The sequence below is a fragment of the Thermobia domestica genome, chromosome 14 (assembly GCF_964235325.1).
Source record: "Thermobia domestica chromosome 14, izTheDome1.hap1.1, whole genome shotgun sequence".
In the NCBI taxonomy this organism is placed as follows: domain Eukaryota; kingdom Metazoa; phylum Arthropoda; class Insecta; order Zygentoma; family Lepismatidae; genus Thermobia; species Thermobia domestica.
Window position 1 is genome coordinate 56914701 of NC_137467.1, and position 17479 is coordinate 56932179.

Consider the following 17479-nt stretch of genomic DNA (forward strand, 5'->3'; position numbering starts at 1 on the left):
TTTTAAAACCCATAAAACTGACTTAAGCAAATATGTCTCCTTAGAAATCAGAAACTTCGCCCATTTTATATTACCATCGTCTTCCCAATTCATTGCACACTGCAGTTCAACTGTTCCTGACGTAATATGGAATTTGCTTTAACACCGCCTGATCGTTGCCAACCCAGACACCAAAGTAGTTCTAACTCCAGATGTTTCCATTAAATCCATATAGTTCAAATCCGTTGCTCTTTGGCCACAATCTGGCTACTTTTAATCTTCAGATCTGGTAGCAGAGTATGCGAGCGGTAACACAGGTAGTGACGTTTATTAGGATTGTAGCGCAATGCACAGACAGAATTTGCCGTTTGTTTTTAAAACAGAAACAAAGAGATACATTTAGTCCGTGAGTTCGTATGTTCATAATTGCTGTGATTAACAATACGAAAGATTAAGATTGGCGTGCAGGAAATATAGTGGAATTAAGTTAACTGAAGTTCAGTGAGTCTAATTGTTGTTCCTGAACAGAAATCGTAACAAAGATTCTTTTGTTTCCAGATGTTTATATTTTTCAAGCAAGGGTGTCCAGAAGATTTTTTAAAGGGAGATAAGAATGTAGTAGAAAATAAAAATTTTAAAAAATGTGTTACTACTGCACAGCCAGTGGAAGTTTCTCCGACAAACACAGAATAACATTTTTTGTGTTTTGTTATATTAAATGTTGATCTTCTGTGTGCTGCAGAAACATGACCATTACATAAAATCTGTGAAAAAACAGTGGAGGCTTTCAAAATGTGGGTGTGGAGCAGAATTAGCTGGAATGAGCGGGTGTTACAAATGGTAGGGGGGAAAAGAACAGTTTTAGATAGAGTTGAAAGGAGGAAGAGAAACTGGTTGGGACATCAGCTGAGAAGGAACTGTATCATGAGGGACGTGCTAGAAGGTATGGTGGCAGAATAGAGAAGGAGGCTACATTTGATGGACGATATCAGAACATAAAAATCGTATATGAAGTCCGAGAGGTTAGCTGAAGACCGTGGAGTATGGAAACTTCCCAGTTTCAGTAGGTGACGTGCCATTAATGGTAGAATATGATGAATGGGTCTCCCAAAATATGTTACTCTATATTTGGTTGAAACAAACAATTATATACGAGCAGAACTCTTTGACAAGGAGTTAATTGGGACTTAAGCCATAAGTTAGAGTAAGATGACTCTCCTTGGCCTTAGCTGTGGGTGCCCACACTTCTAATGTCAGCTTTTAGTAATAGTGACGATGAATGCTCAACAACGTTTTATACTTTAACTGTTACTGTATAATAGCACTGCGGCAACAAACTAAAACATTCGTCATGTGAAAGGGAACGGTTCAGTGAACCATGGCGCGGCAACTCGTTTATTCCAGAAATTTCGTATAGCTTGTTAAAATCGGGGAAGGTCCGGCCACACCAGTGTTACTCATTCTGAGGTCAAACGACACGCCATTGAGGAAAATTGATCCACCAGCACACGACGACTGTCAAATCCATGCAGCATGTCCCAGTCCACTGTAGTGCCTCATTTTTAACAAACTCGGAAGAACCAACACGACAGTGTGCTACATGAGTTGGCCTCAGTTCAGGGCCAGAGGAGAGTGGATGTGTGCTGAAAACTGTTGCAAAATCCGCTTGATGCGCGTTTCCTTAAAGGAATTGTCACATGCTATGAAAAGTGGCTGTTTTTTCGAAATCCGAACGATTTCTAAGCAATGATTGAGGGCCAAACCGTTTCTGCATAAGACATGCTCTTTTTGTGATGGAAATACGAGGGGATAATTCATTTCGAATTCATTCTTAACGGCCATAACATCAATGCCAATCTTCATTCGGAACAGTTGAAGCACCGCACCCGGCATAAAGTTCTGATTTTGCTTCTTCGGACTTCTATATGTTCAGTCCATGACGCACTTTCCGAAATCACAATGCTTCACCAATCAGCAGGAGGTGGCTGACTCCTTTGTCTCTAAGGACTAGTAGTAGTATCGATGTGGAATCGAGGAACAGGCAGGAAGGTGGCTGCAGGAGTCCAACACGAGTATAGCTATACTTTAAATATTAACCTGCTCTCGTTGTACTATAATAAATAAATGCATATAGTTTACCAGAATATTGCAAAACTTCTGACTTATCCTTGTGTTAGACATTAATTTGCTTGGCTTGGCACAATTTCAGTTTTGTATAGCTAGTAGTAATAAATTATGTTTTGCTTCACCCATTATTATTATTATTATTATTATTATTATTATTATTATTATTATTATTATTATTATTATTATTATTATTATTATTATTATTATTATTATTATTTGCTTTTTAACGTTTTTATTCTCCGCCTTTTAATGTTTTTTTTTTTAATTCGGTTTGTATTTAAGATAGTTTAAAAAATTAAAATCTTAAGTATTTTATACTTTCGATTCCACGGTTTGTCTTCCACTACCCAATGCACCTAGATAGTACATTTATCTTTTCTCATCATTTTACAAATGCTTTTTGAAATTTATCCGAACCCCCTCCCCCCCACACACGGCGTTTGTGTACAACGCTTCCTTAACGGTAGCTGGTATTAAATTAGTGGTGAGGATTCTTACCACTGAGCTGCCTTTGGCGTGGGAGACCCGGGTTAGATTCCTGGCGGGAGCTCGTGTGGTCTAGATTCCACGTTAATCAGTATATATCCACGTCTTATATACCCTCGCTGCTGAACGAGGCGTTAAACTCAAAATCAACTCAACTCTACCATTGAGCTCCATGGTCTGTCTGAATGTTTTAGTGCATGCTGTATTTTGAAATGCATAGTTCCTGCATACGAGTATAGATATCGCCACAGAACAGAACATGCGTTGTCATGTCAATGTGTAAATGTCGTGTTATTTTGAAATAGTGTGTAATAAGAAGGTAGAAAATTTCCAAGGCTGCACGTGGTCTTAGTCAACTTCCTGGTTTTGCAAAATGGAGACCAATTGTACGCTGAAGCAATAGTGTAGGGTGGTTTGTCTGGAATTCCATGTTGATCGTATCGATTTACCGAATAAATTTATTAGTATCTCATGAATAATTAGTTCTGATTCTTTTTAGCTTCAGCTGGTTGTCTAGCTGCTTGAATGTGAAAGGGGTTTTTTAATGTGACCTAATTCTCACACTCTTTAAGAGAAAGTTTACCTTGCTTCGACTGCTCTACACTTGGTTTCGTTTGATCATCAACAAGGCAATATTTGTTATGATGGTGATTAAATTATGTCAAAAGATGTAATCACTGTCATATAGATGTTTGCGAGAGATAGATGGTTACATGGATATGTCGTTTATGCTAATTGTTATTAAGTGTTTAGACCTGTTGTAGAATGTATGTTTGTTGCTCGCAAATAAGTAGAAATATCGGAGAACATTGATTATTTTATAGCATAGGGTACTGATAAAGGATAAAGGTACGAGGGCGGATCAATAAGTAGCGCACAACAACTTATTTAGAAGCAGATGTAATAGGAAACATATCAGCAATATATGCAAAGTAAAAGCTCATATTAAAACTACTGTTCGGTATACACAGTCTCCCATCATGGCACAAGTTTCAAAATACATTGCTCACCGTAGAGGTCCGTCTGTTGAGAGTATAGTCCATCTTCGCATGACAAATTTCAGCTTGTTGTACACCACATTATACTAAAGCCTTTCTAATTCAAGTGTTCTGCTGGTGCTGCTTTCGATGTATGAATTCCAATATCTCTCTCGAACAAGAAGGGACAAATTGCTTTGGCCAAGATTTTTCAATACTTGAATACGGACAGTGTTGCCGCATTGAATTATTTCACGGGCTTCGCTGTGCACTATCTTGTTAGCCATTCTAAGCAGCTTACCAACATCACTTGTCAAAATCAAACGACTGAATAGTAGTTGAGGTCATTCACTTGTTTTCCCAAAGCGAAGGAAAGGTTTCATCCGTAAGAGGGCGCCGGGGACGAAGTGTGTTTCACATATTTTCCGAGGGCACACTTGGAATTGAAAGGCTCTATGTCAGTGTTTCTCAAAGTGTGGGCCGTTTCTTTGGTGGGTCGCGAGAGGTTTTTCCTTTGAATTGTGAAAATTGTATTTGCATGCAAAAACATATGTTGTAAAGTAAGTACTATCAGTAGAGATGCTGGGTTAGGATGGAAAGAGAATGGATGAGTCAGAATTTGTCATGAGGTAGGGCATTGCATTGAGAATTGTGTTAGCTTTCTATGGAAAAATTAGAAATATGATTTTCAAAATTTAATTGGTTTGAAATACCACCATTTCGTAGAATGACAATGTGTACTTGAATAAAAGTAGGTGGGCCACAAAGTACATTTTAATATTTAATGTGGGTCGCGGTAACAACAAGTTTGAGAACCACTGAGCATAACGAAATGTTAAACATGTTCGAAGACGAATTCGTCGGTCATTACGATTTATCTGTTTAAATTGTAGTTCGTTTATTATTGTTACTGGACGCCCGGAATGTGACAAATCAGCAAAATTCACATGGCTCTCCTCAAAGAAGTAGCATCATCTGCAGATGTTGCTACAGTCCATACAGTTTCTAGATACATGCACACACTTTCCCTGTGGATTCTATCATTATCCTTTTGCCCACACAGACACACACGCAAAAAAAAAAAAAAAAAAAAAAAAAAAAATCACAAGATGACTGTAACCAAGAATATTATAGTATAGAGCATTGTTTGTGAATCTGTGGTCTTTGGACTCCTGGGAGGTCGCGAGAAGCTCAAAGGAGATCCGCGGTACATTTTGCTTTCATTAAACTTTGTCTTATTAGGTTGCTCATATCTGGGAAATATTACCAGATTTCAGCGATTGAAAATATAATACAAAAGGATAAATGAATAAGTAATGAAAATATCAACCAAGACTTAAAGATACATGCAAAACACATCTCAGCATCAACAACATAAGCTATTAATACTGAAGCAGTACCTGGTCCAACATATTCATTCATTAATAGAGTACCACATACCTTCCAAAATGTCTTGACGAGGCAGTAGACTTTGGCAATTTTATTTGGATCCGTCCTCTTAACAGCCTGTTATTTTCTGACCTTTGTAATGACATGGGAAGTAATCAGGAACACACAATTTAAATGATTTTACGTGGCTCTCGTCCCTCGCTTATGTGGCGGACATTTTTAACATCTTGATTACTTTCAACTCGAGGCTTAAAATACATTTTGACACGCTGTATTTGTGACACACTGAGTTTAAGGGACCCTGTGTTTTCTCTGCAGGGTGAGATAGAGGCAATAATCAAGAACTTACATTTATGAAAATGAAACGAAATACTTTAGTGTTACGCCTACGTTTATGCCAGCTAGGCTGAAGGAGACGGTGATGATGAGAAATGAATGAAATGGTGGAATGAAGTGGAAGGAAATGGGAGTACCTCGAGAAAACCCACGAAGACGGTGTTTGTCCACCACGAAGTCCACTTGGCGCAAGCTGGGATTGAACTAGGGACCCCACATTCTACCACTGAGCCACCGTGCAAGTTAAATTTATGGTGCAATCGTTTGGAAGAAGGAAAAATATATTTCTTTCTCACACAAGTATGATTGAACATTTAAGGTGAGGTCAATGACGTCTCAACTATATTTTCCGATTTGTCCTTTCTAAAAAGTGAATGAAAACTCCCTTTCTAGGCTCGGAACAGTTTTTTCCCCTGTCGAGGAACAATTTATCAAGTGTATTTTGATTCAACGTCCAAAATGCTGTTTCCTTCATTACCATTACTGGAATTTTGGTTCCAATCTAAGACGGTTTATATTATAATTTCCAAAAGACATCTACCTTCTCCCACTACATATCTGTTTGAGACAACACTTTCCCATCTCGTACATATAAAAAACAAATACAGGAACTTACTTAACTTACAGCAGGATCTACGTCTGAAATTATCCAGTTTTTAGTTCAGACATACAGAAGTTGATGCTTGGAAAACAGCACCATTACATTAGGTGGGTGTTGAATTCATAATGTTAGGCTTAACTGGTATGATATGTTGTATTGCATTGTCATAAATAGAGACCGGATGTTAGGCAAAATGCCTATTCTTTAATATTAAAGATATGATCAAAAATAAGGTTTTAATGTTTATATAGAGGGTTATAGTTTCGATTTAAGCCAATTTTATTTTGCCTATTTTGCCTATTTCGACCTTTACTGCCTAAATAATTGCTTTAGTGCCTCATGTTGCCTATTCTATGCATTTTTTTCAAAATAAGCCTTCATTGGGAAAATATATAATTTATATAACATAAATAATACATACATATATACGTATATTAGGTGTTTGTAAACACAAGCACGTGGTACGTTACAATATATACACAGGGTAAACTTCAAAGATGTGCACATACTTCCGAGGTGATTAATGATATCAAAAAAAGACAAAAAGTTCTCTTGTAGTTTGTCGAATTCCGTGTCGTGTGCGAGTGATAATGATGCCAATTTGGAATCGAAAATCGAATCTTGACAATTGGAATAGAACAGATAGATGTGCACATACATTGGGAGGTGATTCGTGACATGAGAAGAAGACACAAAATCCTGCTGCATGTGGAATTTCGCGTCGTATACGAGTGACAGGGGTGCCAACTTGGAATCGAAAATCGAATCCTGACAATTGGAACGGAACAGATAGATGTGCACATGCGTTGGAAGGTGATTCGCGACATGAAAAGAAGACAAAAAGTCCTTTTGAATGTCACGAATCACCTCCCAAAGTATGCACACACTTTTATGTCTTGTTCCAATTGTCAGAATTCGATTTTCGATTCCAAGTTGGTCCCCTGTCACTCGTATACGACGCGGAATTCCACAACATGCAAGAGGACTTTTTGTATTCTTTTGATGTCAAAATCACCTCCCGAAGTATGTGCACATCTTCCAGGTTCACCCACTATATATGGAATGCATAGCAAGCTTCGTTTTTATATATGCAATAAAAGAAGATATTGACAAAGAAGTATGTTTCTATATTCTTTGAGAATTATTTATGACTTGAATCTATTTTTTAATGGTATTGAGTATTTTTCTTCATTATTTCGAGCTACATTTTAGTGCCTATTTTACTGCCTATTTTAAAAATTTTTAGTGCCTATTTGCCTGCCTATTTTCTAGGTTTTTAGTGCCTAAACATCCGGTCTCTAGTCATAAATGACACATTTAATGCTGTAAAATTGTAATTTGTCACTTCATTTTTATTATTTGTAAGATATTCTTCAAAAAATAATTCTTGGTTTTATGAAGGGCCGCGGAGAATTACGAGGATCCGCGATATCAAGAAGATTGGAAAACAGAATATGCTTATGAGCATGATCATGTGGCCATGTCACAGCTCCCTCTGGTGTTTGAGTCTCGGGTTTGATCCCAGTCCCCACCAGGTGAACTTTGTGGTGGACAAACACCGTGTGCGTAGGTTTCCTCGGGTTCTCCCATTTCCTCCCACTTTTTCATTCCACCATTTTATTCATTTCTCATCATCACCGTCTCCTTTAGCCTAACCGGCATAAACATGGGACGTAAAACTCGAAGATTTCATTTTCATTTCCATATCACAGCTTCGCCACGCTCACTCCCCCTTTTTTGTTATCTCATCTTGTAAATACTGGTCCATAAGTTAACCCTTAAGGGATCCGATGGTACAATTTGTACCATACGGGTGTTTCATGGTACATTGCGTTATAACTCTTCTATTTGAGCTTTTTCGTCTTTTTTTTTTTTTTTTTTTTTTTCAGAGGCATCATAGAAGACCTTACGTATGGTTTCACACCTTCCTGCGTCCAGACATAGGTGATGATGTCATAATTTTAAAATATTTATTCTCTCTTATTAAGCCTGTGTTCATTATTTTTTGGCGGACTTATTTTTGCACGTAGAAGATTGAAATTTTGCACAAACATTCAGTCCACCGAGTAGTATTTACCAGATATTTTTCAGATTTCTGCGTTAAAACAGGAGGGATTCAGAGGGGCAGAGTTGAAAAAAGGGATATTTTTACCAAAAAATCCCTTTCTTCGGGATTTTCCCGCCTTAGATACATGATGGAGATACGTGAGTCATACCGTCTGAAATTCCCTTTTCTGATATACGATATGGGCATGCAAGTGGTACCATTTGAAAGCCAGCTTAATTCTGAAGAGAATGAGGTATGAACCATGATCCTAGGATAAATAGCGACGATGCAGTAGCTGCTTGACTGAAAATCTAAAAAAATACCCCAAAAACCCCGGATCCCTTAAGGGTTAAAGCTAAAAATTGCATTATCTTGCATGTTATTTCTGGGGAAATTAGGAATTAGATTTCTGGGCTTTCGGCATTTATGACCGTTTAGCCCATTATGTACGAGGGATAACGTCTCTCGGCGAGCTCACTTTCGGGGGAAATGGAAGGAAGGAAGCAGCCTGGGACTTACAAGTTAGGTACCACTCCGGCATTTGCCTGGGTGAATGAGGAAAACCCAGGAAAATATCATTCAGGATGGCTGGCCTGAAAAAGCCTTTTTACAGTTTTTCGACCGAAGGCGAGAGCGCTAGCGACACATGTTATTTCTTGGAAATTAAAGTAACGTGAGGTATTAGAAGGATACTGCTGCTTATACAAAATTTAACTTCGAGTGATCAAAGCAATTTTATATTTGCAAGAATATAAAATGAATTAAAATCGAGGGTCACACAAAAAAGAGTAACAATTGACATTACGAATTGTTGCCATTATACTTTCATTAAAATTCGTATCCTAAAAGGGAAGAGGCACATATATTTTCCATAGACCTGTTTCCGTCTTGTGAAGAAGGATTATATCACCTAGCATAGTATATAGACCATTCACAATACTTAAATCTAGCTTATTTTTTTTTCTTCCATGACGTTTGTTTTCATGCGTTAAAACATAGGTAATTGAATGACCCAAGACGAATTACGACCCGCTCGGGAGAGTAATGCTCCCGGAAGTACGGTTTTCGCGCGCTACTCTAGCCAGCTGTTTTACGCGCTATCCTAACCAGTTGTTTTAAGTTGCACAAAATTTATATCATGGAGTACAAGGGGAACAAAAGGAGCCCTGCGGGGCTTCTAACCCGTTCGTACTACTACTTATCTGCACAAAAGTAAGTAAATCAATTTTTTGAGTATTATTTTCATATTATTTTAATTTAAAAAGTGTTATAAAAATGTAAAATGTAAAAAAAAAAAAAAAAAAAACTCCTCGGGCCGGGTTTGAACTCACTCCAAAAGAGATTTTCGCTACTAGCATATAGCGGTAGCCCACTCGGCTACGAAGACCGACAACAATCGTTTGATTTCTGCTATTTGAATGCAACGTGGCGAGAAATAGATAACGCCAACCAATCAGAACTGTGTTTTTCGTTCCTACTTCCGGGAGCATTACTCTCCTGAGCTAGTCCTGACGAATTGGTGTCAAAGCTTCTTAGGAGAAATTTCAGAAATGAGTTTAAAGAAGGCAAAGCATGCACAGAACACACACACCTATCTTATATTTTATTCCAATCAAAAGTGTCCCTATCCTACCAACGCCTAAGGGAGACTTCCCCAAAATTTCGGGAGTTCCGTCACTTTTTGTGCTTTCAAATCGAGCTCGACAATCAAGTTATGCAGGATAATAATTGAAATTTCGACATCTACTGTTTGGTAGGACTAAATTTTATCATGAATTTTTAAAAGAATCAGCCAGTGGATTAATTCTAGAGACTGGGCTGGCCATGTTTTCGATGCAAACAAACCCTCTAGGATGAGCCAATTCACGATTACGGAATTCGGTAATACTTTCAGACTTGTATAAGTTTTACTATAAACTGAGAAATGTATCTCATATCCAAGACATAGGGCTTCTGAATAAATGTATTCATGTCAATAAAATTACAAAGCACTTTCCGAAAATCCTCGTTTAAGAGTTGATATAGCTAATAGTTTGTTCTTTTGTTCTTATAGGCAGAGACTTCGCTGCGTTTCGATTTATCTTGAAGCATCTTCATTTGTCATGGAGGGATTCAGTGGTCGTCGAAAACAATCTGGCCGGTAAGTACTGGAACTTGTTTTTATCTTATTTTGAGAGTTATATGATTCGCTTAGTTAATGCTAATCAACTTGAAAAGGAACAATTGATTATGTTCTTTTATAATTATATATGCTCATGTATACTATACATAGAAACGTTTCTATTCACTGATATTTTCCTGGCATTTCTTATTTCATCTTTTTTCTGGAACATCCTGTGTGTATGTCTATATGTAACATTGTGTTCATTACGGTAATGAGCAGGAAATCACGACCGCATTCTTCCAGTGTGATAACCACGTAACAAACACGGTATTTCAGAACAAAGTAAATGGAAGTTATATGAGTAAATAGTCATTTTAGGGGTATCTGGGAATTGTTTCGGACATCGTAATTACCTAATCGTCTGCTTTGTCTTTCGTCATTGACCATTCAGTTCTTGATTGGAGAATCGATTGTCATTACTCGGACAAACTTCCATTTCTCTGTTTGCGATTATATACAGGTGACATATATGTGCTAAACAAACCAGTGATGGGTAAACTACAACCGCAAAAAATGCCGTACCCTTGAAAAGTTTATCTGATCCACGACATGAATCCTAATCTGGTGAAAAGTAGAAGAATTAAGGAAAATAAACTGGTAAATATAGTAGAGAGGATCACACGAAATATTTCCATGTATGGAATATGGATAGGCACCGTTAAAATCGTTGTTACCTGCTATGATGTTAACGGATGGACTTCATTAACAAACTCGGTCGACATATCCATTCTAGCTCTCTTTTGCAAATAAATAAATAAATAAATAAATAAAAAATCACGTTCATGTATGAGATATGGGCTATAGATAGCTACCTTTAAAATTGTCGTTATATCCATTAAAATGTTAACGGATTGACTCCATTAACGAACTCGGTCGATATATACACTCTAGCTCTCTTTGGCAAGAAATAAATGAATAGATAAATAAATAAAAATAAAAAATAACGTTCATGTATGGATATGGGCTATAGATAGCCGCCGTTAAAGTTGTCGTTATATCCATTAAGATGTTAACAGATTGACTCCATTAACGAACTCGGTCGATATACACACTCTAGCTCTCTTTGGCAAGAAATAAATGAATAGATAAATAAATAAAAATAAAAAATCACGTTCATGTATGGATATGGGCTATAGATAGCCGCCGTTAAAGTCGCCGTTATATCCATTAAGATGTTAACGGATTGACTCCATTAAGAAACTCTGCTGAGATAATCGCTTTAGCTATGTATTACAAAAAGATAATCACCCGTTCAAGGTATATCGTGCGGAGTGTAGTGGATGGATGGATGTCCCGACGGACGTACTAGCAACAGAATCTTGTAAGACTCACTGTGTGATCCTAATAAATAATTCAGGATTATTCTCCTGTCTTTTATGTTTAGCTTAGTGGCCCACCGATCACAAATTAATTTATTTACTTATCTGCGATATCAGAATGTCACATTAATATATGAGAATTAAGCCCTGACTGCTGGTCTGTTTCACATATTACGAAGCATTGATATTGGGGTCCCTCTTAATTTCTCAAAATTAGTTTTCTACAATTAACCCAATAGGAATAAACTCGAGTTTTCATATTATCAATGGAAATATTGATCCTATTGTCAATGATTAGTAAATATACCGTCCCGCGAGCGATGCCTGTCAATACCTTCTGTTTACTAATGATGTTTCTGTCTCATTGTTTCCCGATGATTGCGGGAAATTTACTAATAGAGTTTCCCCTAAATGCGAATTTAATGCTTTATGTACAGTATTATTATTCTGGGCCAAGTTAATCTTACGTTAGAACCGGGACTATACAGGGTTCCTACTGATCTTTAGAATCTGGAAAACGTGAAAAAGTCTGGGAAATCTACTTACTAAAAAGTCGTAGAGAAGTCAGTGAATTTCATGAAAAACTGGAAAAGTCAGGGAATTTTTAGCACAGATTTTTACTTCTGAGAGCCCATCTTTCTTTTTTTGCTTTACGTGGCTATTTGGTAGTGGGTATCTTATAAAAATATATTAGTTTGTTTTGCAAAACTCCCTACCTGCACACTTACAATACACACATACACGCATAATAGATTAGAAACCCTCTAGTCGGGAGAAATATAGTTGCTCTTTTATATTGTATATAGACCTGGAAATTCGTAAATCGGGACGTAGAAAACCTAGAAATGTCAGGGAATTCGTGTTTGTTAGCCAAATGGGAACCCTGCTATAATTTACTATAAGTACTGCTATAATTATTTTTTTTAAAGTCCCCTGTCACCAATTAGCCCGGTTTTATATTCATTGTGAGTTTAGATCAATTAAATGATCGAAGAAAAGTTCCATTTTTAAATATTATGGATTCTTTTGTTTCAGTAAACATTATTCAATGAACGCCATTCCTCCAAAACAACTTTGTTCTTGTGTATCATATAAGACGCATATTCTTACAAACATTTCAGGGTTGTTTCTTAGAAAGTGGACGCTACGTATTTAGTGAAGATTCATGATAGGTTTATTAGTACCTCGAGTTTTCTTTGTTAATTTGTTTAAAAAAACAGAGGAAAGAAAAAAAATAAGAATTCCTTTTAAAGTTAATTACTTGAAGTTTTTTCGCCAGTTAGTACCTTCATGTGGAAGGAACATACCATACAATAATTGATTTTAGTTGAACATACCAAATATTTTTTGTGGTTTAATCCATTGTGGCAGACTTTCGGAAATTTTCCATTTCCCATACCTCCATCCCGTACTATCTCAAATGTTAATTAGTACGTGTACTGCATGCTTCATCACTATGCACTTTGATTGTTTAATAATAGATAGTAAGACTATGCAGGACTTCCCTATCAGATTTAAATGCGTATAGTGTGCAGTTTCTCAATTTATCTCTTGAAAATGCTCCAACGCATTATAATTTTCAGGAAACATCATGTGTTAATAGGTTAAATAAAAAGAGAAAGGGAGGTAAAAGGGAGTTGATTATATTGTGTGTATATCGGACTAGCAGATGCCGACACATGTTCCTGAGGACAATATTTTACATTCCTCCTCGTCCGTTTTCCGTGTAGAATTCGGCTGAACTAGAGAACGTACAGGAAATTCGAACAGCTTGTATGAGCGTTTTAGTGAACCACCCTTTTTCCTAAATCGGATTTTCGTATTTTCTACGGAATAAGCACATCATACTGACAAGGAACGGACATGAACGTGTCATCCGGACATCCGAATCAAACCTAGTCCATTCGACGAACTTAACAAAGATAATGTTCATGCACAAAAAATTAAGTGCCATGGACAATGGAGTAAGTCCCTGGGGCCCACTAACCCTGTTAATATAAAGAGAATCGTAGACTCGCAGTGAAATAACTAGTGCATCAACACTGTTCATTGGAAAGTCATGGTTTAGTTCATTCTCTTCAGCATAAAACAAGCTTTCCAGAGGTGCTATGTATTGGGTCCATTGGTGTACTTGAACAGGGAAAATTGGAAGAGTGTCGGGAATATTCACTACAGAAATCCCTTCCATCAACTTTGGACTCCTCTGGAGTGGCCCCAGGTGAAAGCACACAATCCAAGTATATATCGAAAAATACTATAGGGGATAAGAAATGGCTATACCAAGTTTTGTATTAATAGACGGAATAGGTATGATGGGAAAGCGTGTATACCAATATTGCTGTTCCTTTGATTAAAGCCGGTGACCGGTACAAACTTCTTACCAGCCCTTTATGGCTTTTTTTTTTTTTTTTTTTTTCTAATTTGTATCTAGATCGAAGCATTTCCATCTAATGCGAAGTATAGATTTAAAAAGTAGCTTTCATTCTGTAAATCCAAAACTGTAACCTTTCACCATCTATCAACAATATATCTTGTTCATCTGTTTAGATAATTTTAGAGAAGTGGCACTTATTGGTAAATACAATAAAACGATCAATACCGACTTTACTTTCTTATTCTTAGCAAAATATATCTATTAAGCTTATTAATAAATGGATATACAGAGTACAAGTGCTAATGCACTTTTGAGCAGGATGGTACATTTCCTTCCCATGGATGAATCCGAACAGAGATACTTCACACTTGGACCATAGACATAGGGAATTTTGAGGGGGTGCTGTTTTATTTATTTATTTATTTGTTTTCCAGGGTTGGCAACCCTAAAACTACGCAGTTTCAAGTACTGATACTTTCAGCGAAATTTAAGTATTTCTTCATCTTATATTAATTGCTGTACTAAGAAGTAATATGCGGTGTTTTGACTTCGCAGCAACGTCACTCATTGTTCCATTTAAAAAATAAAAAAGCTTACTTTTTGTTAGAAAGGCCTTGAGAAGATTTCAATGTGTTATAGTTTTAGTACGTTTTACATACATATAATAAAACCTAGTTCAGTGACAGCATTGATCACATATCGTTTTCAATCGTTTGCTAATCATTTGGTCACCTATAAGTGTTTGGACACTAATTTGAAACTCATTTCCTGCTTATTGACTTCTAATTATGTAGCCGCAAAGTTGCAGGAAGTTAACTACTTCTAGCTCTCCGACTTCTTGTAAAGTTTTGTTCGGTGACCCACTTCTTCTTCTTCCGCGTAACTTCATTCCGAAGCGAAACGCTTGGCTGCTTGCTTGTTCTTTGGTAGACCACATATCACCGTGTTTATTACTGGAGATAAATACACGTGGACGTCTTCTGACAGTATGCACGGAAAATTCTACTTATGCAAGGAAAATTCTGTTTACTGTCGGTACATACATTTGTAAAGTTAAGTTGAAGCAGTCTTTACATTCCTATTTATGCAGATCTTTTTGTTATAGTCTCTTCCAGTTTTATTCAATAGTGTCGTGCCAGGAAATTTTTTGCATCATCATATCATCAGTCTCTTCAATACTGAAACAACTTTAAAAAAGAAAATAGTTTTTAATATATTCTTATTGAAGGTTATACTTTACTTAAATATCAGAATGAATATCAGAACTCCAACTATCCGAATTCAGTCATCCGGCTCTATATTAGAAAAATAAAAATCTGAAATGCGAACTGCTTATTCTTTCGTAAAAATTTAATTTTCTTGAAATTCCTACTTAAATCAACGTTAAAATGTATGCTGAATTGGAATTTTTTGTATTTGTTTAAAATTGTTTTCTGGATAAAAGTGATATACGAGGTGTGTTCAAAAAGTATCGAACCTTATTTTTCCCGCGTAAATGAACCAGAACGCAGGAGACTTTCTTCGTTCTAGATGTAGAGGACACTGTATTAAAATAATTAGATATGTGTTTCAAGTTTTTTTTTTCATATTTAATCTAAAAAAGAAGAGAAGATGGTGGATATTAAAAAAAGGATAGATCTCAATTATAATACGATGCTGCTCATATCTCGTAATTTCCTAAGGTTGGAGACCAAATTTTATATGCCTCACTAAGAAAATAATAACAAAGCAGCGTTTCTTAAACTTTTGTCAAGTGCGGACTACTTTCATTTGTCAAAATATTCTCTGAACAAGAATACTCTTTTCTCCTTTGAAAGCAATTTGTCATATACATTATTAGTATTATTATTATTAATAATCTTTTGAGTGTATGTTAATACGAGTATCTTTTATTATTAAAGCAGTATTAATCAAAATCCCGTAGTTTTATATTGTTGGTATTGAATAGGAGAAAATACATATTCGGTTTTTTTTTTTTTTTTAAGAGTCAGTAGGACAATACATTTCATAAAATGTCGGTTCTGGGATAGAAAATGAGAAACGCATGCTTATATAGTTTCCAAATAGTGTTTGAGATTTCTAACTATTGTTTGTGATACGAAATGCACTTAAGATAAGTTTAAAGGATCGCTGATTACGAACAGATGGCAGCATATATCCTGTATCTTTCCAGTGCACTTGGTAAGGCGCGATAATATTCACAATAATTTGATAAACGTCAAGAGATGAATGTATTCAAACTTTGTCCAATGACAAATTAATAATTAGATAAAAAAAATCCTGTAATTTCGTGATATTTTGTTACTTTTATTGTTGTTAGAATTTTATTGTTGGAAACATGCTTCTTAAGTGTGAAATTAAGTGCTCTACAGAATAATCAAAAAGTGCACGGACTGTTCTTAACCCGTAAGTACTACGCGCGTTCGCCATAACTTCCCGTTCTACCGCCTCTCCAAATTATCGCTTCCTCTATCCTCTTGGTTATATTGAGTGTATATGCAAAAATTAACGTGTCGGTAGTTTTTCCGCAATATATTGTTCGGAGTCTGACAGACTCCGCGAAGTAGTAATGTGACAAAAAACATGCGTAGTACTTAAGGGTTAATTATTAAGTCAATTTATCTTTGGACAAAGTTGGAATTTTCATCTTTGATGGCGATTCAAGTATTGTGCATGTTTTCTCTCCCTACAAAGTACATTGGAAAGATAGGAGCTATGTGTGCTTTCTGTTGGTGATAGTCAAGCCTGAACACTCACCTTAATTTTTTTCTGTCCTTTTTGGACTCATGTTCAATCTATAAGAGGACCGCAAGGTAGTATTCGAGGGCTGCTTATGGCCTGTGGACGACAATTTGAGAAACGTTGACATGGAGGGCCATAATTTTTCTCTGATAATGATCATATACATTAAAATATGTGAGAATTTCCATTACATAGTTGTACGTTTGAGTATTTCAGACATATTTCTGGCAGTCGTGCTTGTTATTGTTCAGGATAGAATTGTGAAACGGGTCGAAAGTAAAATTTTAGACTGTTCTTTAAAAGACATTATTAAATTTCCTCTTACGCAACAAATAATAATTTATCGATAAACAAAAATGGAGAATAACAATTTTGTCGAACCTTTCTCGTGATTTTGTCCTATTTTGTGAATCATATCATTGATGTCATGAGATGAAAAAGTCCATAATAGTTTCCTAATTAATGGACATTGTAGTTGTAATAGGTGAGTGCAAAGGGACTGAAACCTCGTCCTCTATAATTGTATAATTAAAGTGATGATGTGACTTCTTTATTTGTATTTTTAAAATAAGAATTAATCAATAAGAGTTTATTTCTGTAAACATTGTAAGGATGTGCTGAGTGGAGACTCACAAGAACGTAATCACAAAGTAGATAGCAACGTGGGGTCATGTCTTCAGACCTTGACCTTTGGTTTTGTCTGATTCTTCCCAGCCATCAACGTCTTTTTTTTTTTTTTTTTTTTTTTTTTTTTTTGAATGATGATAAAGGATCGTTCTATCTCGCGTATGTTCGGGAAAGGAAAGATGATGTTTTAAAGATTTTTATGACAATACAGCGTCGTGTGTTTACACAAAACATTGCGACGATAACCATATCTTCATTGTTTACACAAGTGAGAAGGGGGATGATGGTGTTGTCTTCGAAAGTTGAGGTGT

At 36.2% G+C, this 17479-nt stretch overlaps 1 protein-coding gene across 1 annotated transcript in view; it reads left to right on the plus strand.

Moving 5' to 3' along the window:
- lilli (AF4/FMR2 family member lilliputian) overlaps positions 1-17479 on the plus strand; it is a 561135-nt gene that overhangs the window by 86633 nt on the left and 457023 nt on the right. Inside the window, exon 2 of the mRNA XM_081737944.1 lies at positions 9996-10082. Within this exon, the coding sequence (XP_081594070.1) occupies positions 10045-10082 (38 nt within the window). The 5' untranslated portion in view covers positions 9996-10044. The remainder of the gene's footprint in view (positions 1-9995; positions 10083-17479) is intronic.